Source organism: Python bivittatus, unplaced genomic scaffold, assembly GCF_059951505.1.
Source record: "Python bivittatus isolate LINGU-HERP-01145 unplaced genomic scaffold, Pbiv_v1 ctg000060_np1212, whole genome shotgun sequence".
Lineage (NCBI taxonomy): Eukaryota > Metazoa > Chordata > Lepidosauria > Squamata > Pythonidae > Python > Python bivittatus.
The window spans coordinates 11,425,417-11,452,600 of NW_028277044.1; the positions used below are offsets into that span (position 1 = coordinate 11,425,417).

General features: G+C 37.7%; 2 protein-coding genes across 6 annotated transcripts in view; one reads left to right on the forward strand and one right to left on the reverse strand.

Annotated features, from left to right (window-relative positions):
• The window catches only part of STK24 (serine/threonine kinase 24), a 33,194-nt gene extending 16,488 nt beyond the window's left edge, over positions 1-16,706 (forward strand). The window contains exons 3-11 of the mRNA XM_007421299.3: positions 297-353; positions 993-1,101; positions 1,186-1,343; positions 2,710-2,895; positions 5,023-5,168; positions 6,253-6,376; positions 7,554-7,622; positions 9,918-10,054; positions 10,897-16,706. Coding sequence (XP_007421361.1) covers positions 297-353; positions 993-1,101; positions 1,186-1,343; positions 2,710-2,895; positions 5,023-5,168; positions 6,253-6,376; positions 7,554-7,622; positions 9,918-10,054; positions 10,897-10,933 — 1,023 coding nt within the window. The 3' untranslated portion in view covers positions 10,934-16,706. The remainder of the gene's footprint in view (positions 1-296; positions 354-992; positions 1,102-1,185; positions 1,344-2,709; positions 2,896-5,022; positions 5,169-6,252; positions 6,377-7,553; positions 7,623-9,917; positions 10,055-10,896) is intronic.
• A 1,077-nt stretch (positions 16,707-17,783) lies between these two features.
• FARP1 (FERM, ARH/RhoGEF and pleckstrin domain protein 1) overlaps positions 17,784-27,184 on the reverse strand; it is a 152,245-nt gene continuing 142,844 nt past the window's right edge. For 4 of the 5 annotated variants that reach the window (XM_088136503.1, XM_088136500.1, XM_088136502.1 and 1 more), the window contains exons 25-27: positions 25,142-25,249; positions 20,960-21,111; positions 17,784-19,336 (exon numbers count right to left, since the gene is read on the reverse strand). In XM_088136503.1, coding sequence (XP_087992629.1) covers positions 19,255-19,336; positions 20,960-21,111; positions 25,142-25,249 — 342 coding nt within the window. In that variant the 3' untranslated portion in view covers positions 17,784-19,254. Of the gene's footprint in view, positions 19,337-20,959; positions 21,112-25,141; positions 25,250-26,441; positions 26,579-27,184 lie in introns of those variants that run through there. The other variant, XR_015795393.1, reaches the window with a different exon arrangement.

Here is a 27,184-nt window from a genome sequence, read left to right on the forward strand (position 1 = left end):
GTAAAACTCCTTTTAATAACTCAAACTATCTATTGAGTGCTTATTGTAAACTCCAAGTTGACTTTTAATTACTATAAGGCATGCTATACTTATAATTATCTCTGTTTATTTAGTTTATAATGACAAGCCATTATTAATGGCAGCAAATCATATTTATTTTGTCATTCACTTTGTGCTTCCTTTAAGTTGTTAAGTACAGACACGACATGAAGCAGGCATAATATAATAAACACTCAAAATTATGAAGAATTATTCGTTTTTTCATTATTTGGATGACATTTTGTATACATTAACAGGACACAAAATTATGGATAATAATGGAATATCTTGGTGGTGGATCTGCTCTTGACCTTGTAAGTAACCAGTTTTTATTAAAATATCTATAATTCATCTGGATTTCTAAATATTGTCTTGTAGCTTTTATAAAATATCTTGTATACATCCTACTTTTTATCATAAAAATAGACCTATGACCGCAGAACTGTAAACTTCACGAACAGAATTTTAATTATTCATGTAGCAAGGGAGAATATGTGCATTACTGAAAGAATCTTGGTTGAATAGTATTGAAAATTTATTTGAAAGTGCATAGATTTGAAACTTATGGGTATTGAATTACAACTTTTATTTTTCTAGTCAAAAGTGCCAATGGATGGGGCTTTTACCTTCAACCCCTAACCCACAACTCTATTCATACATGTGCCTCATGGAAACTTTCAGGTTGCTCTCCCATCATAGCTTCAGATAAATATTTGAGTGATTAACATGTTGGACCTGAAAGACCTATGTTCAAGTCCACTCTCACACATGGAAGCTTCCTGGGTGATTTTGTGCCAGTTGCTGTCCCTGAGACTGACAGAATTGTTGAGCATTACAACAAGTATTAATGAAATTAGAATAAATAAAAACGTACTATGTTGGACTTCAGGGTTTTTAGTTAATGTTTGTTAATTATGTGGTCTTTTGTTCTGAAAGTAATGTGTTTCTTCTAGTTAGAACCAGGTTCACTTGATGAAATCCAGATTGCTACAATATTAAGAGAGATTCTGAAAGGACTCGATTATTTGCATTCAGAAAAGAAAATTCATAGAGATATTAAAGGTAAAACTATTGGGGTTATGTTAGTGTTTTAACAATTGAAGCTTCAATTTTCAAATTACAAACTTTTAAAAAAATATTTTCTAGCTGCTAACGTGCTCCTCTCAGAACAAGGCGAAGTCAAGCTAGCAGACTTTGGTGTAGCGGGACAATTAACCGATACCCAAATAAAGAGAAATACCTTTGTGGGTACACCATTTTGGATGGCACCAGAAGTAATAAAGCAGTCTGCTTATGATTCAAAGGTAAGATTAATGTGCTTCTTAATATTTTCAGGCATCACTCAGAGCCCTATTATCTTTAACTTTCTTAGGAAACAGAAACATCTTTTGCACTGTGAGATGTGCATATGTGGACTTGGCAATTTACCTGTGGGAATTTTTATAGATGAGAGCACATTCATTCAGTGGTTTCTAACTGTAATTTCCACATATAGAATGATCAGGAAAGGCTGGAAAAGATTCCATGTGTTTTTATTGTGCTTACAGTCACATTCCAGAATACTTTAAAAACTTACTCTGAGTGGCAGAAAATTCTAGGAATTTGAGAGCATGTCCATGCTCTCAAGAGTGCTGTAGGTGAACTTTACAGAAGAGGCCTTATTCCAACACATTTTTATTTGGAATGAAGATTATTTTTAAAAATGGAGAAAGTATGTAAAGCTGTTCCTAGGGTTTCCTATTTCCTAGCATCTTCGTGGACTTTTCTTGGCTTGTCATGAGAACCATCCCTAATGTACCAAAATTATTTTCTTCATTTTAAAAACATCGCTAGATGCTCTGGTGAAGAATAACAGTGGAAGCTGTAGGGAGGCTCTCAAATAGGGTAGATGACATGAGTAAACACTTGATCAGGATTTAGAATTTGAAATGAATGTAAACTGTGTACTTTGGATATTGTTAACTGCTACTTTTCAGCTAAAATAATGCAGCTTTTATATTACTTGATATGTGACTGACAACAAAAATTCTTTTGCAGCTGCCCATATATGTAGGTTGCTCAATATAAAGAAATCCCAGAGAACATCAGAGAACAGTTGTACCATTTCTAGAAGGTACAACAAGATGTGGGACAGGTCAACTGAGGGAAGTAGATTTGGCCTCTGAGAAATATGTATATTCTATCCAAATCCATTTCTTCCCTTGGCTGAACCTTTTTCATTCTTTTTACTAATATGATGTTCCTTGGCTGTGGTTAATGTAAGAGATAAGCTTACTTGCTCAAGCTTGAGACCCTGGGCATTTTTTTCAGAGTAGCCACAAAAACAGTGCTGTCTGTACCATGGGGCTCTTTAATAATGGAGTATATGGGAAATATTGGGATATTAAAGGCCTGTTTAGAATTAAGGATATTTTGCATGTCCACTTTTGATCAGGCACATGCCCGTTCAGAATAATAGTCTTTCCCTTCTTCCAGAAATATAATGTGTGGGAAACATATTCATAAAGTTGACTATAAGCATTTAATGTATATTCTACATTTTGTACCTAAAATTAAGATGCAGAGAGAAGAACATGTATGTTTGAAAATGGCCAGTAAAAAGATGGAAAACTTCTAAATGATTTCATTTTTTATTTCTGTCAAACTATAAACATGTCCCTGTGTTAATAGGCAGATATATGGTCACTGGGCATAACTGCCATAGAGCTTGCGAGAGGAGAACCGCCACATTCTGAACTGCATCCAATGAAGGTTTTATTTCTGATCCCAAAGAACAATCCACCAACATTAGAAGGAAACTACAGTAAACCTTTAAAGGAGTTTGTTGAGGCCTGTTTGAACAAAGACCCCAGCTTTGTAAGTTACTAAACTTTGGTAGATATAGTATCTGAATTATGTGTGAATTGCCCAGTGGATTGTAGCAGTAGAAGGGTCGAGTCCGTGTTTGTTTTTAGGAGCCCTAGTGATGAATGTACATGAATGTTCATGCCATGTAAGATTTATTTTAAAAATAAAAAGTATACTATATAAGAGTTAAATCTAAACATGTTTTATGTCCAGAACAGTGAAGGTCTGAAATAAAACTGAAAAAACATTTTTTTCTCTTTTCAGGTCCCCCCCCAAATTTGGAAATTAAGAAAAATAATTATGAAATATTAATATTTTATTTTAAATGATACATAAAACACTTAAGATGTGAATGAAGCATGTGAACTCAAGAAATAAACTGACAGGAACGTTCATGAAAATAAAATAGTATCAATAAAGGATGAGAAGTAGCAACTGCTGATAGTGATAACATTTCAGGTTCATTACATGGGACAAATTGGATTTTCACATGACAAAATATGAATTCTCTTTCTACTCAACTTTTTTGTAAAAAGAGAGCTTTCTGTATCTGTCTGATACAGTCGATAAATAAACAAAACCAAACCCCAGAAACATCACTGTCTTTTTTTATAGTGGTGATGGTTTCTTGTTCCCAACATTAAGCAAAAAGAGGAGCTCCTGAGAGTTCATCAGCTTAATTTACAGTGAGAATTCAAACATTCTAATATAAATTCAAAATGAGTATACTTGCTGTTTCAGTAAATGTTGCTTTTCCATTTCATACACAAAATACACTTTTATAATAAAACCAAATTATACATAATTCATTTTGTAAAGAACAGTTGCAGAATAATTTTTAAAAATGAATATATGATGTTCTGGAGCATGGATAAATGGGGGGATGAGAATCAGCAGGATTGCTACGAAGAGCTATATAGATAATAGCTCTTTTATTTTCAGTGGATTTTTTTCCATTGCTTCAAAACCTGTGGAAACTACTTTTCTACCACTTTCACAAAATTATTTTATGTTATATAGTTACTGTGTTCTGTAGGTAGACTTGAATAATTGCTCATATTAAAAATAAATTTGTTTTTTTTTATTTTGAAAGTATATATAATTAGAAATTAAATTTTCAGGATATCCTTTCACAGTCCATGTTGTCAGCTACCGTATTTTTCCGACTATAAGACGATACTTTTTTCTAAAATCCTTACCCTAAAAACTGAAGGGCGTCTTATTCAAGGAAGTCAGCCGAGAATCGCGGTTGCAAAACTGCCAAACTTTGTTTCTGCAGAGAGGCTTCCTCCTATTGCTAGCCTCCAATCACGAGTGAAATAGCTTGTCTCCCAAACAGACTTCCTCCAATCAATTCCTCCGAGCCTGATATAACTCATGTCAGCTGATGCTGAACAAACCAATTGGAGGAAGTCTCTTTGCAGAGATAAGCTATCGGCAGTTTCACTCGTGCTTGAATGTAATCAGTTATGCAAAAGAGCCTGGAAATAGAGCTGCAGAGAGACGGTTTGGACCTCCTCCCACCGAGTGTATCAGGTAAATGTTAACTAATTACTAAATAAAAATGTGTTCTGCACTATCTTTAAAATACTGATTTTTAAATTTTGGGCTGGAAAAGTGGGGGGCCTCTTGTACATGGGGGTGTCTTATTGTCGGAAAAATACGGTACTTTTCTTCTAAAGCCATGTTAATGGGCTGAGAGGTTATAGCCTATAAGTTGCTTCTTGCTTCATTCTTTCTCCCACGGTGCCCGAAATGTTTCTGGAAAATGAATAAAGTAACTTGGCAAATCGTGATTTGGCCAAGTTTCTTTATGTCCCAAATGCATTGTATTTTGTGCATATATTGTATTGATGGCTCATATTTTACAGGTGATATACCTGGGATGTGCAAAACGTTTCAGATTCAAACCACTTTGAATTTTAAACATTGCTTCAAGTTCACAATACTTCTCAATTGTTGAAATAACCTGTTTTGACTCGGAAGTGTTTGACTAGAAATATTTTGGGCATCCTCACTGTCTGTGGTTAAAATATCATGCCTAATGATGCTGATCTGTCCTCTGGAACTGTATTATATTTAGCCATGTAGTAACTGAACTCAATTTAGTAAAGAAACTTACTTTCTATTTTTAAGAGACCAACAGCCAAAGAACTCCTGAAGCACAAATTTATAATACGAAATGCAAAGAAAACTTCCTACTTGACAGATCTCATTGACAGACATAAAAGATGGAAGGCTGAACAGAATCATGATAATTCAAGCTCTGAAGATTCAGATGGGTGAGTGTGAGCACAAGGGTTGTCAATTTGGTGTGTGAGGATGGAGGAACACTTCAGATAAGATGGGCAAGATTCACAATAAGATTCAGAAGTCTATTCTTAGATGTGTTCTGGATTAATCTTTTAAAAAGGAGCAAAACATTTATAGCCAACATGTAGTATATGTTCCTGGAAAATTAGGTTCAAATAAATACGTGCACTCTATCTTTCTAAGAATGGAATGTTTTAGAGAACTCTAGAATATCCCATCCCTTATCTGGAACACACTAGTTATCGGGTTATCCAGTGGTTTTTTGGAAACAAATCCTCTGAACCGTTTTGTGATATTCATGTAAAACTCAATTCTGTTACTACCTGATGTATAGAAACTAAAAACTGAATTATTACCCACCATCCTCCTTCATGTTGAAGAGTGTCCTCAAGCTCTTGAAAACTTGACTTAATTTCTCTTAGAGGCTTTCTCCACAACTTCAGTCTTTCCACTGGCCATATCCAATTCCCTTCCTTATCAATTCTTATTATGCTTTGGGGGAAGATATGGGGAATAAATATCTCCTCTGTAGTGGGAAAGAGGAAAGAGGATGGATCCTAGATTATTCTCTATACGCCTATCTTTCTGAAAGACATAGATCATTTTCAAGAGATATGATATGGACTTCAAAAAACTTGGCTAATAAGACAACTAAAGTTGAGATTTTACCAAAACCATAATCCAGTGACTTTGAATCTTAAAAAGAAACCTACTACCTGCAGATGGAGATTAAATGAGATGTTACTACAAAAAGACTGGATAGTGAAAGATTGCAAAAAAAAAAAAAAAAAAGATTAGAATTTTTTGAGAATAATTTAAATAAAGGCACAGATTTAAAAACAGTTTGGGATACAAGTAAAGCTTTTATTAGAGTTACTTTATTCAATATAATATGGAATTGAAAAAAAAGCACCATTTTTTATTTCTAATATAATTCAGATTTTTGTGGTTGCTTTAAAATACGATTGCATTTGCCAGTTTTGCATTGTCATCAGTACATAACAAATGGAACAAGACCATCTCGTAAATGTCATGTATGTATTTGCGTTAAAGTGAGACCGATGAGCAGGCATCAGGCGGTAGCGATTCGGGTGACTGGATATTCACAATCCGGGAAAAGGATCCCAAGAATCTGGAGAATGGAGCAACCCAACTCCACGAGTGGGAAAGAAACAAGGTATCTTACTATTACAAATATGGCAGGACGTGAATGTTGTAATATTTTAAACAGGAGTGCCAATATTTGGATTGCTGCCTTAATCTTGAGGACCTAATTCTGTGCACGTTGAAAACTCAAATGTGAAACACATAGGCTGCTTACAAGACTATTCTGTTTCTTTGAGACTATTAATGGTTTCTCAGCAGTGGTGGACTGCTGCAGAGTAGTGCAAAATGTGTCAGTTTGTTGCATTATCCATTGTTTGCCCTTATATGTTCTCTATCCTGCAAACTGGGAAGCCTGCCCAGCGATCATTTTACTTGGAACCCAACTGAAAGTGCAGCAGTGCCTGAGATCCAAAGAACTGGGAGCCTGATTATGTGCTCCAGCAGTCTCCCAAATGTCATGAGTCCAGTGTGTCTCCAGCTCTGTTTTTGCAATCCCTAAAGCAATGTTTTTCAAACTCGGCAACTTTAAGATGCGCGGACTTCAACTCCCAGAATTCCCCAGCCAGCTTTGAAAAACACTGCTCTAAAGCATCCTTAGGTTGCTGCTACTGTCGTTCAGCAGCAAAGCCTCTCCCTCCCCCAAGATTATGTTGAAAAGTTGGCAGAAGTTTTCAGCAGCAGTATTTTTCTCTTTTTGAGGGCAAAATAAAGGTTACCCGTTTATCCTCCTCAAATTCCACCCGACCCCCTCTCCCCAATCGGATGGCATTGTTGGTCATGCTTACTCTGCTGAAACTCCCACTTGGTTTAGAACAATGGACCACCCATTCCAGTGAAAAGCTGTAGATGAGGTTCAAAGGGATCCCTGATTAAGCATTTGAAGAGCTGTTGAAGAGCCATTGTTGGAGAGAAAAACCAGCAGTCGTACAGTCAGTGTGCGCACCTCTGTTCTTGTATTCCCTTCTCTTATTTTGTTTCTCTTTCTCGCTGAATTCCAGAGTTCCATCAGATTCCTATTCCATCTATTTTGCTAGATTTAGTTTTTCATTTAGGATTTGAATGTGTTGTTCAGTACTAACATGTTCTTTGCCAAGCACATAATTTGGTTACTCGATACATGTCGATTATCTTTTTTGTAGTATAATAACTTGATCAGCAATTATCCAGGCAATCTGGCTTCTTACCAGTCTTTATATTCTGTTTTAACTAACTTGCAATGCATGTATCTTTTCGTTTTTCTATATAAGGAAAATACCATTCAAAGGCGCCCTGCATCTCGATGTTTATCTACAATTATATCACCATTATTCACAGAGGTAAATTATGATTGGATTAATCATTTCTTCTCCCATTTAGAGATTGTATGGAAAGGATAGAGAGAATATGGGAAAACTAATGCAGTCAGAGTTGTTCTTATAAGAGTATCTTTCAAGCATTTTTTAAAGAGAAGTTGTTCAGTTATAATGATGGCATTTTGATTGCTTCAAAACGGTCAGTACTTACCTTATTTTAGAGCAACTGGGAATCTTGGATGGGGGGGTGGTTGTTTAAGGCCATTCATATTAGTGACTCCATGACTACCTCCACCAAGAGTTTAAGGTGGGGGAAATGTACACTAATCTTGGCATGGCGGTTGTCATAGCAAAATCCTGACAAGTGCCACGTGTTGGAGTGACATTTATTTGTTTCAGTTTATTTACTTATTTTAATGTATATAGCTACCCACTCAAACAATTCTGGGCAGCAAAGAAATGAAAATAATTAAGATCCAGGAAAAAAATAGATAATACAAAAGAGCATATAGACACACACACACTTGTAGTGCTGGGGTCAAAATTAATTTTGCATAAATATCAACACATTGATGGTCCATGCAACCTCCTGGCCCAGTGCCCAAGGGAAGAGCCACGGCCTTTCTAAACACCAGCAGAGTCAGAACCATCCAGATCTCGGAGCAACAGTGCACTTCCTAGATCCTGCCTGATGGCACTGTTTAATAGATGGAATCCAGAGCATGGCAACCCAAACTTGTTGGGTGGCGAGCAACAATTGGGGTTAGACAGTCCATCAAATATCCTGGTTCTGTACCATGAAGGGGCTTATGCACTGATAACCAGTACCTTATATTACAGCCAGAAATCTACTGTAACAAGTGTTATATGGCATACTGTGCCTATAACTACCTGCACCGCTGCACTCTGGATCAGCTGTAGCTTACAAGTGATCTTCAGAGGGAGTCCCATCTAGAATGCCTTGTAGTAATCCAATGAGGAAGTCACGAAGGCATGAGTGACCAATACCTAAGCCTCCCAATTGAGGCGTGGTTGCCACAGGCATGTAAGATGGATTTATGCAAAAGCCCTTTCAGCCACAGCTGCCACCTGCTCCAGAAGCAGGAGCTGCAAGACCAGGAGAATCCCCAGATTGTACACCATGTCTGACTGGGGCAGTGCAGGCCCCTCCACAAATAAGGGTGGAAGATCTCCATGATCTAGTAGTACTAAAACATGCAGCCACTGAGACTTGCTAGCCTGAGCCTGTTTCTCTCCATCCATACCCCCACAGCCTCTAAACAAGGAGATGGAACCTTGACGACATTACCTGAGTGAACAGGAGCTGAGTTATACCACTATGTCACCAGATGACCTCCCTCATCAGCCTTCTGTAGATGTTAAATAGGAGAGAGGGGCTGTCAAGCTCTGTATATCCCTTAAGCAGGGGGCTAGGGCTAGACTTCTCACACACCAGCCCTGATTGGAACTGGCCCTGAAGGAAGGAGGAGAACCACCTTCCTTTCCATGGCTTTAAGGTCAATTGAGAGCAGGGTGGGTGGACAAACCGGCAGCTTTGCTCTCAAAGCAGGGTGCAGCAGCCATGAGAGAACTTGGCTTGCCTGCCTTTGTGATGCCACAAGAGGGATAGAAACTCCCAGTGAAGGAGGACGCCGGCCATCTTTGTTATGCAAATGTAAAGCTGTTCCACATAGACTTAACTGGGCATTTAATGCTGCAGTTCCTACTTTGCTGTTTCTTAAACTGTTATTTATGCTGAGTCTTCGGCATCAGTAAGATCTTTTATTAAAAGGCAGTAAAAAATGTCTTTCTTCTGCTTACACAAGAGGAAATTCACTGCTGCATAATAAAGGCAGTTTCAAATATTAGTAGGATTTTAAATGTAGCGTGAATGATTAGGTGTAATAAAACTTCCCCCCCCCATCACATTTCCTCACTTCTGTCACTTCCCTCTACTTTTGAAAGGGATTTCTAATGTAGGGAAGAAGGAGCAAGAGAGGTAGTTGTGCTCAAAATAACGGAAATGGTCCTGTTGTGTTAGCAGTGTACCATCTGGATTATGGCTCTTATGTAAATTGACAAATGGTTGCCAATTTAAAGCTCATTTCCTTCCCGAAGTTCCATAGAAAATGTGTATTTTCTAATTTGCATTTATTTAATGCTATATTCAGACTTTGTGAAATGGTTTTGGTGTATCCTGTATGTTTCCCCACTATCTGTAGACCTAAAATAGAGAGCTCTGTTTATTTTTTTACCCATGTACATTTATTTTGCAGACATGTTTCAAATGCTTAGAACTAATCCCCTTCTGATTTTTAGCTGAAAGAGAGAAGTCAAGCTTGTGGGGGGAATATGGGCTCCATAGAAGAACTGAGAGAGGCTATTTATTTAGCTGAAGAAGCTTGCCCAGGAATTTCAGATACAATGGTGACCGAGCTAGTGCAGCGGCTTCAGAGGTAATAAATAATATGTAACGTTTCTTTTGGACACAGAGTTATTATGCACGTTTCCTATCCTTATTATTCCTATTAAAATCATTGGAGCTATTTTTTTGTCTTTGTACTTATGCACTTCCTATTAAGGTACATAGAATACCTTAATTGGGCATCATGAACACAAAATGACTTGCAACGTACTAGCATTATTTTTTTGTTAGAGTGCATGTGAAAAAATGATGGTGGCGATGATAATATTCTAAATATTTTAGAATATTTAGAATTCTTATTACTGAACCAAAAGTAACAATACCAATTTAAAAGCAGTTTGGATGCATCAATCTAAATTTTTATTGGACTGTTCCTATTGGACCATGGTCAATATTACTTCTTTTGGAATGGGGTTATTAGCAGTTATTTTACTGATGGAAATATTTGTCTTTTTGTTTTGATGTTGGTAGAGTTAAGCTAGCATCTCTGCTGAAGGCCATAGTCCCTTCCAAAATAGCCAATCTTTTTGAAAGATGAAATGTTTTTTTCTATCTCAATTTCAGCTAATATAAAATCAGAAAAAATGTGCTAAATTCATACAGTTCTTTGATAGCAAAAGTCATTTTATATTTGTATGCATGCACTGGCCATTGATACTGCATAACTAGAAAATCAGTAATCTTTTTTAAAACCTATGAGAACGGTACCTTTGGGGATCTGGTTCCCAACCTTAAATCTTGCTCAAAACTCTTCCTTAAGTACGTGAACATGTTTTTTCTAAAATATTGCAACTGAGATACTTATTTTTATTGCCTGTGTAAAACATTTTGTTCATTATTTGTGTTTTAACAATGTGCTTTTTCCCATCCCAGGTATTCAGTAGCTGGAGGGAGCACATCATCCCACTGAAGTATGATTTTGTGACCTTTGCTATTTCACTGAGGTTCCTGTAGGCACCTGTTCTAATGTTGGTCTTCCACAATTGGCAAGCAATGATAAGGACATTCCTGAAGGTGCAGCAACAGAAAAGGGTATTTTAGCAAGGGTATTGTTTTTCAACTCTGTACAGGTTTTTTTTTTTAATAATGCACATATTCAAAGGAGGTATCTTTATACATTTCTGAGATGTAAATTTAGGATTGCAGTTAGGAACTAAAGCTATTGTGAAATCTCAGGTATCTTGTGTTAAGTCATTGGCCTTCAGCTCATGGATCTGGATCCATAAGTGGGTGGCATTTCAACCTGAAATATGGGCACTAGCGGCACTGCCACCATTTTGTTTTAAGGTTTTGTTTTAAGAAAGAAATGGAAGTCTGGAATTGAGTCCCATGTTCCACGTTTACATTTAACATGGATTTGGGGTCTGAAAGAGTTGAAGGCAACTGCTTTAAGTCAAAGAATCTGTGAATTGGATGTATTATTGGCTCTGTGTACAAATTTGTATATAATCACTTTTTTACTGAATTTGCTTGACATGCATACGGAATTCCTCTGTACAAATTGCCAAGTGCTTCTGTAGATGATACTAGTGAGGTAAATATTTTGACAGATAGATCAACTTATTATAGGCTCGTCTTTGTTTATATGAAAATTTTAAATTGTATTATAGCAGGTTTTGCTTGACCTTTGTTTACAGGTCAGAAATAATTAAAGCCGTGCTATAAAAATCTGGTTTATACCTCAGATGCAGGTTTTTTTTTCTTATTTTGTTACACAGTAGCATTTTTTGTTTCTAATCATGGTACGAATTTGATTATTTTAATTTAGTACATCATATTCTTTGGAGTTCTCTAGTTTTGCTTATCTTCATGGTTTTACATCTGTTTAAAATTGTGCCAATCCAAAGTTTAAATTTGTTTTTAATAGTTTTGTTTTGGAATTAAATGGTAAAATCTTAACATATAACTAAATTATAGGCATTTTTCTTTTGAGATGCTTCCTAGAAATCCTGGATGAATAATGGCAGTTTTGTAAAATGCTGGTCGTAAAGAGGATTAAGAAGATGTGAACAACTTTAATTACAATCATTGAGATTAAAATTTGGTTTTAGTTTAGTATCTGAAATTCATTGTGGGGGGGAATGGAGATATATGAAATTTCATTAAGATCTAAAATAGCAAACTGCAGTCTCACTTTTAATAGGTAAGAACTAGTACAGTATAACACTTGTCTATTGTTAATCTTAAATAAATATATGATAGAAATCCCATCTGAATTTTTATTTTCAAGAGGTATTTGGAAAAGAATGGAATAAAAATGTAGTTAAAAGTCTGAGGATGTGATTACTCAAGAATTTTACAAGGGGCTTGCTGTTTGTTCATTTACAATAAATTAATGTTTTCAGTATTATTACACTGTTTTGATTTCAACATGAAACCTATATTGTAATCTTAAAAAAAATAAACACATTAACACTAAAAACCAACTTGCTGTAGAAGATTTAACCCTGTGACCAAGCCTTGAGTAAGAATTTCCTTTCTGTTTTGAGAAAAACCTAGAAATGGATTAAGGAATAGGTACATTGTGTCAGTGGAAATGAACTCAATGAATTTTTCGAACCTGCAATATCCCCTTACCAATTTAGAGATTGAACAAAGTGTTAATATCTTACTGCCTTGTGTGAGTCAGACATGTTGCCATCCTTTTAGAGCGGGTGTGATGTTAACTGGATGGACTTTGTGTCAGTCTCTACCCCAGTGTTTACACTCTGTGAAATGGTAGTGTAATGTAGGCTGCGCATTGAATTGGAATAGGATGGGTGAGAGACCAGCTCCCCTCTTGAGTTTTCAGCTAAGTTTGTATGCAGTCCAAGATCTAGTAGCTGTTTAAGAATTTTGATTGCAAGAATGTTGACTGCAAGATTTTCTAAATGGAAACCAAAAAACCTCAATGGCTTGGCTCTTTAGAATCAATAAATTAACATTTTGCCATGTTATACAAATATGGCTTTTCCAACAGTTTATTTTAAACCAGTTAAAAGATTACTATTTAGCTAGTTTGTTGCTTGATCCTGTGCAGTTTATTTAAAATCAGTTTAAGTGACTCAATCCCATATAAATTGTAAATATGCATAGAATTTCAAAATAACATGTTTGATCCAAAGGATGAAGCAACTTGGTGAAAGCAAATTGCCTTTGCATTAGATGGTAATCAAATTTAAACTCTAAAATACAGGTAGTCTCCAGCTAAGAATGCCCAGGTTACAGATGACCTATAGTTAAGAACAGAGCCTATTGTAGCAAAATTCGAGTTAAATACACAATGATTTGAGTTAAATACACAGTGGTTCAAGTTCATTACCCAATATTACTTATACAGTATTATACAATAATACTGTTCTGGCTTACATACAAATTCGATTTAAGGACAGACCTTGGGAACAGAACTCGTTCTTAAACCTGGGACTACCTGTATTTTGTTGTTGTTGTAGTTTTGAGTCCATTTTTACTTTGACCGTTTAACTTTATTGTTTATTAAATACTGTTTTAGAACTGTCCTAGAAAAACCCAGCATTGCAGTGTTGTATGTATTCAGGATTATTCTGTGGCAGTTTATGGTAGAGTTAGCACTGTTTTCTGCCTATCGAATAAGGTAAGAGTTCTGTCTTAACCTTTTTACCAGAGGGCACCACAATTTGCTTATGTATAGAGGAGAAATTTCCCATTTTGCATAATGAAATTGCTAAGCAGTCTAAAAGTAACCCAAGTCTTTCAAACTACAAAGGTTTTCTGTCTGAGTCTGTTGGGCCACTTTTTAACTATTTAATTAGAAGACATAATTCCATTACAGCCACCCCCTTGTAAATGAACTGGAAGATCACTGTTTTTTCTGGGAAAATTGTGAGAAGTTGCTCCTGTTTACTCACAACGTCACTTAGGTGCCGTTTTTCCCCCCTTGTAGTTCATTGCACTGTTTTGTTTGGTTCTTGACCTTTATATGAAACCTTTTGTATTTTTCATAATTTTCAATATTGATGTTTTTGTAATAGTTTTAGGACCTATTGAAAAGTGTGTGCTTTCATTAATAGATAGTAGAATTTTGCAGTCATTAGTGCACACAGGGGTAATAATTAGTACATTGGCTTATATATGTATCAATGGATGGAAGATTTTATTATCTGATTTTGGAGTGGAAAGATGGCAGGTGTGTTAGGTACAAAGTCATGAAATTGGCTTCCTCCCTCATATATAGACAGTGAGCCAAAGCACAAACATGAAACTTAAGCTTCATTGTGTCCTCGTAGATCTGCTACTGAACTGAAGTTGTAAATACACAAAATGGCAAAAGTGTTATTTTGGCATCTTAAGGGCTTACTGATTTACTGTTACATAAATGTTCATGGGCTAGAGTCCATTTTATCACACAAATAGCAATTCTATATTGTAGTGGGATTGAAATGCTGTGAAATACCTGTAGAATGCAGACAAGGACTTCAAGTGAATTTTGCAAAGTTACATCTAGAGTTTCATGGCTTTCCATCTGATTGATTTTTTTTCCCTTTGGCACTCATAATGTATATGGATGTACACACAATTTTAGTAACACTTGTGCATCTGACAAAGTAGAAGCTTAGTCCAGTGGTGTGGAAAGGATATACATTTTCGTGGGACCATTTTCATTTCCAAAAATGCATTGCTTTATAAAATGAATTAGCAATGTACAGTAACTTATGGATCTTATATTAGTCCAAACAGGTCATTTCACACAGGGGTTTTGGGAGGGGAGGGAGAGGCTATCCCAGGAAAAGTATGTGCATATATGATGCATAGAGTGTTGGAAGTGCTTAAATTAGCATGTAAAATCCTCCTTTCCATAATATACACAACATAAAGGTATATAATACTGTGTGAAATTTTGAAAATTATGTACATTAGAATACTTGTAATATTTCAGAAAATTACACTAAGTATCCCAGAGTATTTCCTGGAAAGCTTTCAATTTAAAATATTTTAGTAAATCAATCTCACTGATCTCTAATCCAATTTATGCCGTAATAAATTGGTTAAGATGCCACAAGACTTCATTTTTGCTCTTTTAGGTTAGCATAGTTACTGTAGTACATTATGATGAACTGGAAATGTCTTAATTAGGGATGTTTTATAGTCAGAGCCATAAACCAACTTTAAAGGTCTTCAGATATAAAATTACTTACACTTAGGAAGAGAGCAGTAATTGTACATTTCTATCTTCTAGTAACTTTTAGTAAGGATTCTGAATATATGGAGCATCTACACAGCTGAGGAATTCACAGTAGTTGGATAAAATATTCTAAGTATGAGCTGGTTGCTCTTTAGAGAAGCATAAAACTATGATTTCCTTGCTGAATTATGGCAAATGTCTAATGCTGGTCAACAGCTGCTTTTTGGAAATGCACAAACACAGCAGTCTAATACCTAGCTTATTTTTTTCATAAGCATCTGGGAATGCCTTTTTTATCTCTATACATGGAGGTCCCATTTTTTAGCCATCATGTGACATATGCAGTGAAGACCTATTCTTTGATCAGGCTCTGTTTACTTCTGTAATTCTGCTGTTTATAACTGTATACAGTATATTTGCTTATGTCAGATATCAACCTATTCTCAAAACCGTGTATGTTTCATGACACAGAAATAAAGAAATACAACCATTTTGTTATGTCATTGATCAGCGTATTTATATCAGATATTTTACAAGAAAGTAGCTTTCAAAATTTAATGACACTTGAAGGGGAAAAACAGAACCATAAGAAATTGCACTTCTGCAAGTCCAAATACTGTTATGGCCACCATGTTCTGGAAAAATGGATGTAAATATTCTCCTCAACCCTGTTAGGCTGCATACAGATGGAAAAATTGCCTAAGAATTTTGAGTATTTTTTCCAGTCGTGGCTACACTAAAACAGAAGGATAAGGGAAGGATAAAGGAAGGAATTGGATCAGCCATACTTAAAGTACACTTGTTGAAATCAGTTTGGATATAGGATGTGTCATGCATATTTGACTAAGTCTGGACCTACACCACCAATGTGCATACCAGTTTTCCAGTCAGTCATTTTATAAAAATGCCACATATCTTGCCAAATGTCTTATGGTAAGGTAGAAAGTTGTTGTCCAAACAGTGTTACGTAACAAATTGTAACAGAAGTTCATAAATAACATCAGAAATTGAACTAAGTTAACCCCTTCCTATTGTATCAAAATGAAGTGCTAATATTCTGGTATCTAATGTATTCCTTTAATTGGTCACCTTTGTAAATCTGAGGATAAAGAAATACAAGTATGGAATATCCTCACTGGAACTGAAGTAACTTTAGAAAGTTTTACTCATACCAAAAGGCGACAGGTGGAATTGTAAAGAAAGTATAATGAACTAAGGATAATCATCTTGGCCATCTCAAGCAAAAGAAACTCTCTCCCATAAGCTTTGTATGGTATCCTCAAATGAGGTTGTAATGTAATTGTGTAAATTGCTGCTCTTAAGAACAAAGTGACTCATAGCTGATGCATACTTCTAAATACAGTATTTCCTTGTTTCCAAGTGATAATATCTTAACTGGTCAGACAAGGGTGGCTTCTGTCAGTAAGGGGAGTTGTTTACTTCCTTTCTTTAGTTATTCCAACCTACATATGATCTAGGAAATGTCAACACACTTGGCATAAATCAAACTCTTTCAGTTAATTACCTAATTAACTTTATAATTTTAATTATTTAAAAAATATGGAAGTGCATAAATTATAGTCTGAAAGATACACCTTTGGAGTAAAGTGGGTAACATCTTTATATGCTCCTCCCTCAGTGCTGTTGCTAATTTATGAACATTAATGTTAAGAAAAAAAAGGTGTGATTATTATATTTTGTATGGAAATCCAAGTAACGAGCTGAAAGCAGAATTAAGTTGCCATAAGCAATGTTCCTGCAAGAGGTTATCTGATAGCTAATAAAAAATACTGAATAAGTGAGTTGTGCTTATGGTATTTATTCTCTGAGAAGCAGACAGTGGGCAAAAGCTGAAAACTGGTGCCACCCTTGGCATTATGATACAGTGACTGCCACAGGGAGCAAATCCAGCTGCTAAAAGCAGACCATGGAAACCTTGCTGAATAGAAAAGGCACAAGCTAAAAGCTGTATCTAGTAAATAAGAGAGATTGTCATAAGCTTGCATGATGATCTTATGTGACCTTCTTCAAAACCATCATCAGTGTAAAACCTACTCTAAAAATAGTTCCAGCTGTTTTTTTTTTAACTTTGTTCTTTTTTTCCCAATCTATTTGTAGCTTTTTGCTTTCCCCCCTTTCCTTTTACTTCTCCTTTAAGAAATAGAATTGCTGAAGAGGTTTCAAAAAGACATAATTGGGGCAGCACCAGCCAGGTTGACTTTGATCATCTTTCCTCCACTTCAAAACAAAACAACAATAAAAAATGAGAGACTCTTTTTACAGCAACAAGGTTCTGTGACCTTCTGGTGTTCAGCCTTGATCTCATGGTTTAGTGGGAAAAATCAAACCGCAGCCAAGGGGGGGGGGGGAAAGGTATTGGAAAGAAAAAGCTTTGAACCAACCTTGGACTGCAAAATGCATGTTGGGATATGTAAGCCAAAGGAAGGTTCATGCCTGTGGCCAGACAACTTTTCATAGACGCTTTTTGACGACCCAATGTAAGTTGCCTAAATCAGTTACACACACATAAATTATGTGATATCAATTACACGCATTCAAAATAACAAATTTTTGTAAATGGCAAGAAAGAAACATCTTCAAAAGAAACCCTCAAACTATACAGTGTTTAAAGCTGTTGAGGTATTTTATTCCCTTTTCAGTAAGCAAATCTTAAAACATGTTTATACCATGTAGGAACAATAGAGCCTCTATATTTGGCAAACCCACTCTTAAAACAAGAGATTGATTGATGCGGTAGTAACCAGTTCCTCAAACGTGTGGCAAACTTGGTGGGATTCATATTGCATGTAATAGTTTACGATAAATCTATTTCAACTGCTGGAAGGTGTGTACTCTCAATCAAATCTTCAGAGCAGCCTTTCTCAACTTGGGTTCCGTGAGAGCTTGTTATTATAAAAAAAATACTGCTTTTTTGAACTCTGTGTGCCATGCAATGCGAGCACTCCCAGCAGTGGGGATTTTTACATGCGGCAACCCAGCTTACTGATCACGCTGATGTACCGTCAGCTCTAGATATAACCACTTTTATGCAGGGGTTCCTTGACCCTGGAAATTACTTCAAGGGTTCCTCCAGGGGAAAAAAAGGTTGAGAAAGGCTGTTTTAGACTCTTAACTGGGCTGAAGTTGATTAAATGAACATATTTAAGGCTAATTGCTTCCAAATTTGTACAGACAAAATATGAATGGATTTATAGTACCACTGATAAAGGTGCAGAAACACACAGTATATTGGGACAAAACATTACAGAAAAAAATGTTTCCTCTGAACACCTGCACCTGTCCTTATTGAAACACCAATTTTCTGACAAAAAAATGCCACAATCTTTGTAGAACACAGATATTGACATTTTGTTACACCAACTATTATACCATCTTAAACTTCCTAAGACATCATCGTTACGAGCATTTCATGGGGTAAAATGTGTAAACTGTTTCTTGCGCATGATTTCTGGATATTAATTTTCACCAGGAAAGAGCAGGCAAAGCCGTCCGACAATATCGGAAGGAAATATTTCCAACTTCCGAAAGTGAGATGAATTAAACAAAATACATATTTGGCTGCCAGTTTTAATTTTTAGAAGCAAACTCTGTAAAACCACCAAAAATAAAAGAACTTCCATGTGCAGGTTTATGTTGAAGGTGGTAAATGCAACAGATAGGAATTAGGAAAAAAAAAAATCAGTCCAAAAATCATTTTGAGGGTCTATATTTTAAAGAAGAGGCATCTTGTTTTCAAGGAAATACAAAAAAAACATTGCTACAAAAATTGGTCTGTATATTTCTGGTGCAAATTTTTGAGGCAAAGAAATATATTTTGGCATTTGGCACTCCAAGGACAATATTTTAATACTGGCACAAGCTAAAAAACCACACCGAAGAACAAATACAAGACATGAAACCATCACTTGGCTGATAATAGTAAACAAACCTGCTGAGGCATTATTTCAAAAGCTGATCCAAAACATTTTTTAATAGATCTGTGTTTTACTAAACCTTAAAAGGGGAAAATAAATTCAAATATCCTCTAAAAAAGCAGCAGTTGCTGGAATGAACCATTTGGAGTTCAGCCATCAATAAACATGGGATTCTTCATGACTTAATACACGGATGCGCGAGGCTGGGCCTGTGGCACTTCGGATCACCTCCATCCACCTAAGCAATAGAGAGACAAACATCAGGGCTTCCTACACTGCACAAGTGGGAAACTTCTTTTGTGGATGTGGGTCCGCGGAAGATGTTTGCCTATTTGGTGAGTTTGAGAGAGGTAAGCGGGATGGGAAAAGAGAATGAGTGGATGGCTCTCCTCCTCACCTTCACATGGCTTGTTCTTCTTTCCCTAATTCTATTCCAGCCTGTTTTTCAAACAGTTGATTTGGTTGGCCAGAATGGGATTGAGTTGGGGAAGAAAGATGGAGGTGACTCTTCCCATAGGTTGTCTTTCCCATCCTAATGGCCCTGCTAAACAACTTGAGATTAAGAGGACCACGGTGGGATGCAGAAAAAAGTGAACTGAAATGCCAGTCTTTTCCCCACCCCATTTTAAGTTCACCTCTCTGGGCCAACTGACTATGTATGGGAATTCTGATGGCATCTCATATGGGAAGGAGAGCCTTAAAACTTCCAAACATTGTGGTGGCAGAGGGAAAAGTCTGTAGGAGTGGTTCCGTTGTGAGAGGTTTCTGATGTTTCTCAAACCTCAGCAACTTTAAGATGCGTGGACTTCAACTCCCAGAATTCCTCAGCCAGCATGAAGTCCACACATCTTAAAGTTGCTGAGGTTTGAGAAAGTCTGCACTAAACCACCATTTGTAGGCCAAACTTTACCCATTTTATAGAGCAAGACACATTTATTTAAATGCATTTTGCAACAGAGAACTTAGGTTTCACTATGCAAAGTTTGAAAATTTAGAAGTCCATTTTCTCCCAAGTACCACACCTTCCTGTTTCTGGTTAGATGGAACTGATTACTCAGATTGCTAATTTTCCTGGCTGTTTCCTTCTCTAACCTGCCAACCCCATCCCAAATAATTTCTGTCCTCAACGATCACATTTCAGTCCGTACATGGAAGTAAACAATCTAGTTTTGTTTTATGGACCACAACATCCTAAATATACATGTTTCGGTTCAAAGACAGACTACCTTACATCTAGCTCATGCACAAACATTTTGCCCACCCCTAGTGTGAACTATAGCTATTTCTGCTCAGGTCAGCAAAAATGAGTCCCTTGTACCAGCTAGTGGGGTATAAGAAGGGGCTCCTGGGTCAATGACTCTGCACACATGGTAGAAATTGGAGAATAAAATCATGATAAATTCTTTGTATCAGTGATTTAGTATTCTCATAACGAAAACATCAAAATATTCAGGGAATTTTGAAAATTACAATCCCTACCCCCATTTCAGAACTTTAAATACGTCTCTCTTCAGTTTCACAACATGTTTGTATTCTTTCACAAGACGTTACAAGATCTTAGTTTGAAAATGTTTTGTGATATCTTGTCTTAGGACTGGTACAAGATTTTGGAAATGATGCATGAGATTAGCAAAATAAAATGTGATTTAGTGATTTTGTGAGATTCCTGGGTCTGGACTGGAAAAGTCTGCACTAACTTACATTTTGCAGAAAACAAAGGATTTGACATTTCAACTCTTTGACAGAGCCCATGTTGACTTACTTAAGCTGGTTTGATTATAACAGCCCCTATTAGCCACCCATTTTTTATGACACAATTTAACAGCATACTATGTAGTAAAATCATAGTAAACAAACATACCTTTCAAATGTATATTCACTCTCCGCCCTAAAATAGTACACATGGGATTTGAAGTGTAGCTTAAAGACATAGTCTTTATTAATGTTCTCCGATTCAGAAGGAATGGTAAGTGAATAACCGAGCAGAGGAAGGCTAGCTAAGGGATGATTGTCCTAAAAACAAAAGGGGATAGAGGCTGTAACAAAAGCAGTGGCCTTGCTTCACAAATTCACAAATTGCATGCAAAGAGCTTCAAAATTATCTTTGTGCCATCAAATCAGAATGTGTTTCAAGCAAAGGACAAAACCCAGGAAGCTCCTCCCCAGAAGACAGTGGCTTCTTGTTTTGCCAGTACAAACACATGTATGGGTTGGGATTGACCCAAGACTTTGCCTTCTTAGTAAGAATTTCTCAGAGCCCAGTGAGTGAATGAAGCAGTGTTTCTCAACCTTGGCCACTTGAAGATGTGTGGACTTCAACTCCCAGAATTCCCCAGCCAGCATTGACCTGCTCATAAAAATGACCCTGCTCATAAAAATCAACAGCGGCAGAGTTCACCTAACCTAAACCAAATGCCTAGGGAAACAGCCAGGTCTTCCGTGCCTTACGAAAGGCTATTCTCAGGTGCAGAAGGCAGTCTCTTCCCCACATTTCGTAGCTCACTGGAATTGAGAGAAGCTTCTATCAAAGGGACCCCACGCATATTTCACCTAAATGTGAATCACTACCAGGAGGATTTTCTAGTGTAAAAGGTTTCCCTGCAACGCCTGTGGCTGGAAATGCTGTTTCTCACTTTCCTGTTGTCTAGTATATTTATATTTGACCAGATATACAAGTGGAAAGGATAGGTTGCTCATCTATTTGTGGCCTTCAAGTGGTTATTTGTGCATTATATGGAATTTGGCATGGAGAGGATGGTCAGAACATTCTAGAGCTAAGGTTCATGTTAGGCTCTTGGATGACTAACCTCAGCCACAGCACATGATCATTGGCAACTCTGTTACTTATCTCAATTACTTGAGATGATGCAGGCAAAGTATCTACAGCACATACAGGTAGTTCTCACTTACCAAGCACTCATTCAGCGACCGTTTGAAGTTACAACGGTGCTGAAAAAATAACTTTATGGCCAATTTATGGCCATTTATGACCTTCACAGTGTTTATTAGTCACATGATCGCCATTACAGAAAGTACACGTTGTCCTGTGCCTGACCTGTGGTTTTTTCTTTTTTTCCTCTCTTGCAGTGCAGAGAGATTGGAGAGGAAAGGATTGCAGGAGAGGAAGCTGTTTGCTCTTCTACATATCAAAAGCAATGCAATTGTGCCGGCAGCCTGGGGCTGGGAGCTGCAGGTACACTACACAACAACTTATGGTACTCTCTTGAAATCTCTTTCTCTTCAATCTAAAAAACAAGCAATTTCTGTAGGCAATCTCTCTTTTGCCTGACCCCCCCCCCCCCAGAATAGAGAGATTAGAGAGAAAGAGATTTCAAGAGAGTACCGTAAGATTGTAAGAGAGTAAATTGTTTGCTCTTCTACACATCAAATACATCATTGCACCAGCAGTGGGAAAGCAGTCACATGATTACAATTTCCTATGTTCCCTGCTGGCTTCCTAGAAGCAAAGTCAATGGGGAAGCTGGCAGGAAGTCTGAATTCGTGGTCATGTGAGGTCCTTGCTTAATGATAATTGGGACTGCTGGAACTGCCATCGCTAAGCAGCGCAGTCACATGACATCACACTTTATGACTGTATCGCTTAGCGATAGCAATTCCTGACTACCTGTACTAGCTTTGATGGACTTGCTTCATAAAACTCGGACTATAAGAAGAAAAGCCCACCAAGAAATCTCTGCCCAGGGGAAGTAGTTAACTACAGCATTTCATGCATTGGTGGCACAGAAACTTAAAGGCCATAAGACATAGAAGGGATGTACATCAAAACCACGGCAAGGAGAAATGGGGGGGAGTGCCATCTTCTTCTTGACTCTCCTCCTTAGCTGACATCAAAAGAATACAGTGGTACCTCTACTTACGAACTTAATCCGTTCCGTGACTCTGATCGCAAGTCGAGTTGGTCGCAAGTCGAAGTAAATTTTCCCATAAGGTTCAATGTAATTACCGTTAATCCGTTCCGGCGTCCGCGGACCACGCATCAGGGGCGGAAAAAATGGCCGCGGACCATGTGTCAGGGGCGGAAAAATGGCCACGGACCACGTGGAACGGGCAGAAAAATGGCAGTGGACCATGTGGAACGGGCGGAAAATGGCCACGGACCACGTGGAACAAGCAGAAAAATGGCCGCGGACCACGTGGAACGGGCGGAAAATGGCCGCAGACCACGTGGCACGGGCGGAAAATGGCCGCGGACCACGTGGCACGGGCGGAAAAATGGCTGCGGACCACGTGGTACGGGCGGAAAATGGCTCATAAGTCGAGGCGGGTTTGTAAGTAGAGGTAAATTTTTGGGGCCGGAGCTGATCGTTTCTTGAAAATTTCATAAGTAGGGGCGTTCGTAAGTAGAGGTACCAATGTACTTGAAGGCAGCTCAATAAGAATGTTCTCAAGAAAAGGCCTATAGTTCAGGTGACTGCTCTGATCCTCAAGATAATGCTGTAGTAATGAGGCAAATAATTACATTGCTGTTGAACAGTGCAATGGATGAGAGAGGCCTAAAAAGTTCAACATTATGAGAGGTCTCTGCAGGCTTACAAAAACTCTTATGTATGATACACAAAGACCATAAAGAACCCATTGGTGCTCTTGCTGGATGGAACAACAAGGCAAGAGACCGAAAGAATAAGGCTGCATTGCTTATTTCTTCCCCTCATTGATGTTCTGTGCTCCATCTGCTTCCAGTCTGTTCAGTTCCTCCATTTTCCACACACTGCCATATCTGTGCCAGTGTAAATGTGGACATCACATTTCAACTGATATTTTCTTACTGTAAACCTAACCTTTTCCAGTAGCAATATACACACCAAGAATCACTTTCTATTTTGGGGGGGGGGCAGAAGGAATATATCTTTTTTAAAAAGAGGATTAACAACTCTGCAAATTAAGTAGAGGTCTGGATAGCAAACCCACTTAAACATCCTAGTTCTGAAATAGTGAAGGATTTAGAATTCCCAGAAATCCATCAAGTGCCTTTGGAATAAACTATAATTCAGTGCCTATTTTTCTCTCCAAGTTGTTCAAGTATAATTAATGAACAATAATCCATAATTAATTATCCCTCCAGCTAATCCATTTTCTGTAAAAGTGCTCCATATTAATTCATCCTAAATATCCTTAGGTGCATCCTTCCTCAGAGAACTGAAATTTATGAACCAAAGCCACCACTGATAGAATAGCAGCTTTCAAACAGCACTCATGGCAGCACACGCTTCTTATTGCAGACATTTCCAATACAGGTAGTCCTCAACCTACAACCATTCGGTCAGTGACTGCTCCAAGATATGACGGCACTAAACAAATGGTGGTTACGACCAGTCCTCAGAATTCTGGCTATTCCAGCACCCCTACAGTCGCATGATTGCCATTTGCAATCTTTCCTGCCAGCTTCCCCAGAAAGTCAATCAGGAAGCTGGCACGGAAGGTCACAAATTGTTGGAGTGTCTCCCACCAGTGCACACTCCTCCAGCCCCTCTGCACTTGCACTGCGCCAGCCACTTATACACCACCGTGTACCCTCCCTGACCCACCCCCCACCCCCTCCCTGACCCACGCCCCTTGCACCCCCTTGCACTCTCACACACTGTCCCTGACCCTCCATCATACCCTGGCGCACCCTTCCTGTGCCATGCCGTGCTTCTTGCACATCCTCCCCAACCCTCCCCCGTGGCCCCTTGCTCCATTCCCCACCTGCCAGCAGCCACTTACCTGCCTGCCGCCTGGGACTTGAAACTTCCTGCTGGCTTCCCCACTGACTTTGGTTGTGGGAAGCCGGCAAGAAGTTATCTTGCCTAATGACTGTGGGATTCGGTCAATGATGGCAACCAGGACTGCAGGGATTGCCATTGATAAGCAATGCAGTTGTGCTTTACAACCGCATTGCTTAGGGACAGAAATTCCAGTCCCAATTGCTGTCATAAATCAAGGACTACCTGTAAAGAATACTAGCTCTCGTGTGGCTAATCAAACTGCATTTCAATCCTTTAATGTGAAAAACTTATTTTCTGAATTCAGAAGAATCAGTTACCTGGTGAGATTTGTAGAAAAACATGCAGAAGTTGGTGAATACCACCCAGAGTTTCTGCCACCCATTGCTGTTTTTGAACTTTCTCAGAAGGTTTCCAGAGAGTTGGTTCTGAAAAAAGGAGGGAAATAGTACAACAAACAAAATAAAATACATGGAGATGGTAAAACACACTTATGGAAAGCAGGCAAGCCTCATGTAGAATAGCATTTTTTAAAACCTAAATTGGAGGAGTTTATTTTTGTCTGTTGAGAATGGTAATAAATTGTACTGCACGTTTCTGAATTTAATGCATTATTTCATTAAACAAGGTCTGCTTGTAAGTTGATTCTATCAAGAAATAAATTATCGACTGTTACCTTATTAGATTCCCCACTCAAAATGAACTGGTGTTGGCACCCATGCAATTTTCTTGAGAAAGTTACAGAAATGTTTTGCCATTGCCTTCTTCCAGAACAGTCTCTTGGCTTCCCAGCCTATGTTCTAGCCCTGGAATTCCTGGCAGGCCCCCCATCCAAGTACTCACCAGAGCTAGCCCTGCTTAGCTCCTGAGATCAGCCAAAATCAGTTAAGTGCACCCACTTGCTGAAGCACATTAAATGCAGGAGTATTTATTTTTAAGGGAGTGTGGGTAGAAGGCAATTTTACAGTGATTCTAAATTACAAATCTTTGGGGGGGGGGGAGATTTATAAAGAATATTTCACATAACACCACTATTTAGAAGTGACCAGAAAAATGAATGCATTTCCCTTAAGTCATGTTTAGAAAGCTAGTTTAGTCACAATAACTTAGGTCCCACTGATTTTAACAGGTCAAATGTAGGTAGATTATAAACCTACATAAATGAGAGGCTTTGTCTTGCATGAAGTATTTGAAAACTGTTTTTGGAGAAACAAAGTTAGTTTGAGGTGCTTTGGATTAAAAGTGCACCTATCGTATCTTTGGAGGAAGCTAGATGCTAAATATCGAATGTATCCAGTGATTATGGCAAAGGGGAGATAAACACACATTTTAGCTTAAAATAATCAGTCTTGCTGTATCTTTACTCTCAGTGGAAAAGTTTTATTATTCTTTTTGTTCTGCTTGACGTTTAGCAGCATAATGAGTTAGGCTCTTATGAAAACAGCTAAACAGAAATGCTACTGCCTTCTAAATTGTCAACAGGGCCAGCAGGCATTTTACTGCATTTTCAAAGTTTTAATTTTGACCCATTCCAGTTTCAAAAAACCAGACAGAATGTGTGCATACTGGGGTACAATGACACACATGTAGTCCTAATTCTCTACTTTCGATTTTGGTTACCTCATCATTCTGAAGGATATCATAAAAGGACAGGCTTTGCATTCGGTACCAGCAGACATATGAAATGGAAACAGGCCGCTGATCACTGATCAGTCCAACAGGTGGGGAAGGACAGTCACTGACAGTGAGAGGGTCTTCTACCACAAGAAAAAGAGAAAGAAGGAGGGAAAGAAGGAAAGACACAGAGAGAAAGCATAAACTATAATGCTGATGTGACATTACACACAGAATTAGGAAAGTATGCCTGTAACTTGCCGGTCATGGGAAAAGCTGTGGAACTAAAGACAGGTGTGTAAGTGCACATGGATCTGCTTCTAGGTTGTGTAAGAGTTTGTTCTGATTAAACTCCGAGCATTACAATGGTTCTGATTGAACATGGAACACCGACTCTCAGAAGTAAGACCCAGTGTATTTGAAGGGAATTACAACCAAGTGTGTCTGAATCCAAAGGAAAGATTTAGTTCTTTAAAATATTTAATTTTAAAGCTATAGAACCTTTTATTTGATTCTATAAAGCTAAGGCATGTATCTCCAATGTGTTCCTCATTACTCAATGTGACCAAAGCAACCTAGAGGCATTCCTTTGGAAATGGGTGTCTGCAGGTACCTTAAAGAAGCTAAACCAATTTATAATTTAAATGAAATTCCATGTTATTGTTTCATCTAGATCCAATTTTACTGAAAACATATGTGCTTCACAAGAATGGTTTCCTTCTACTTTCAACAGTGTTGAATGGAGTCTT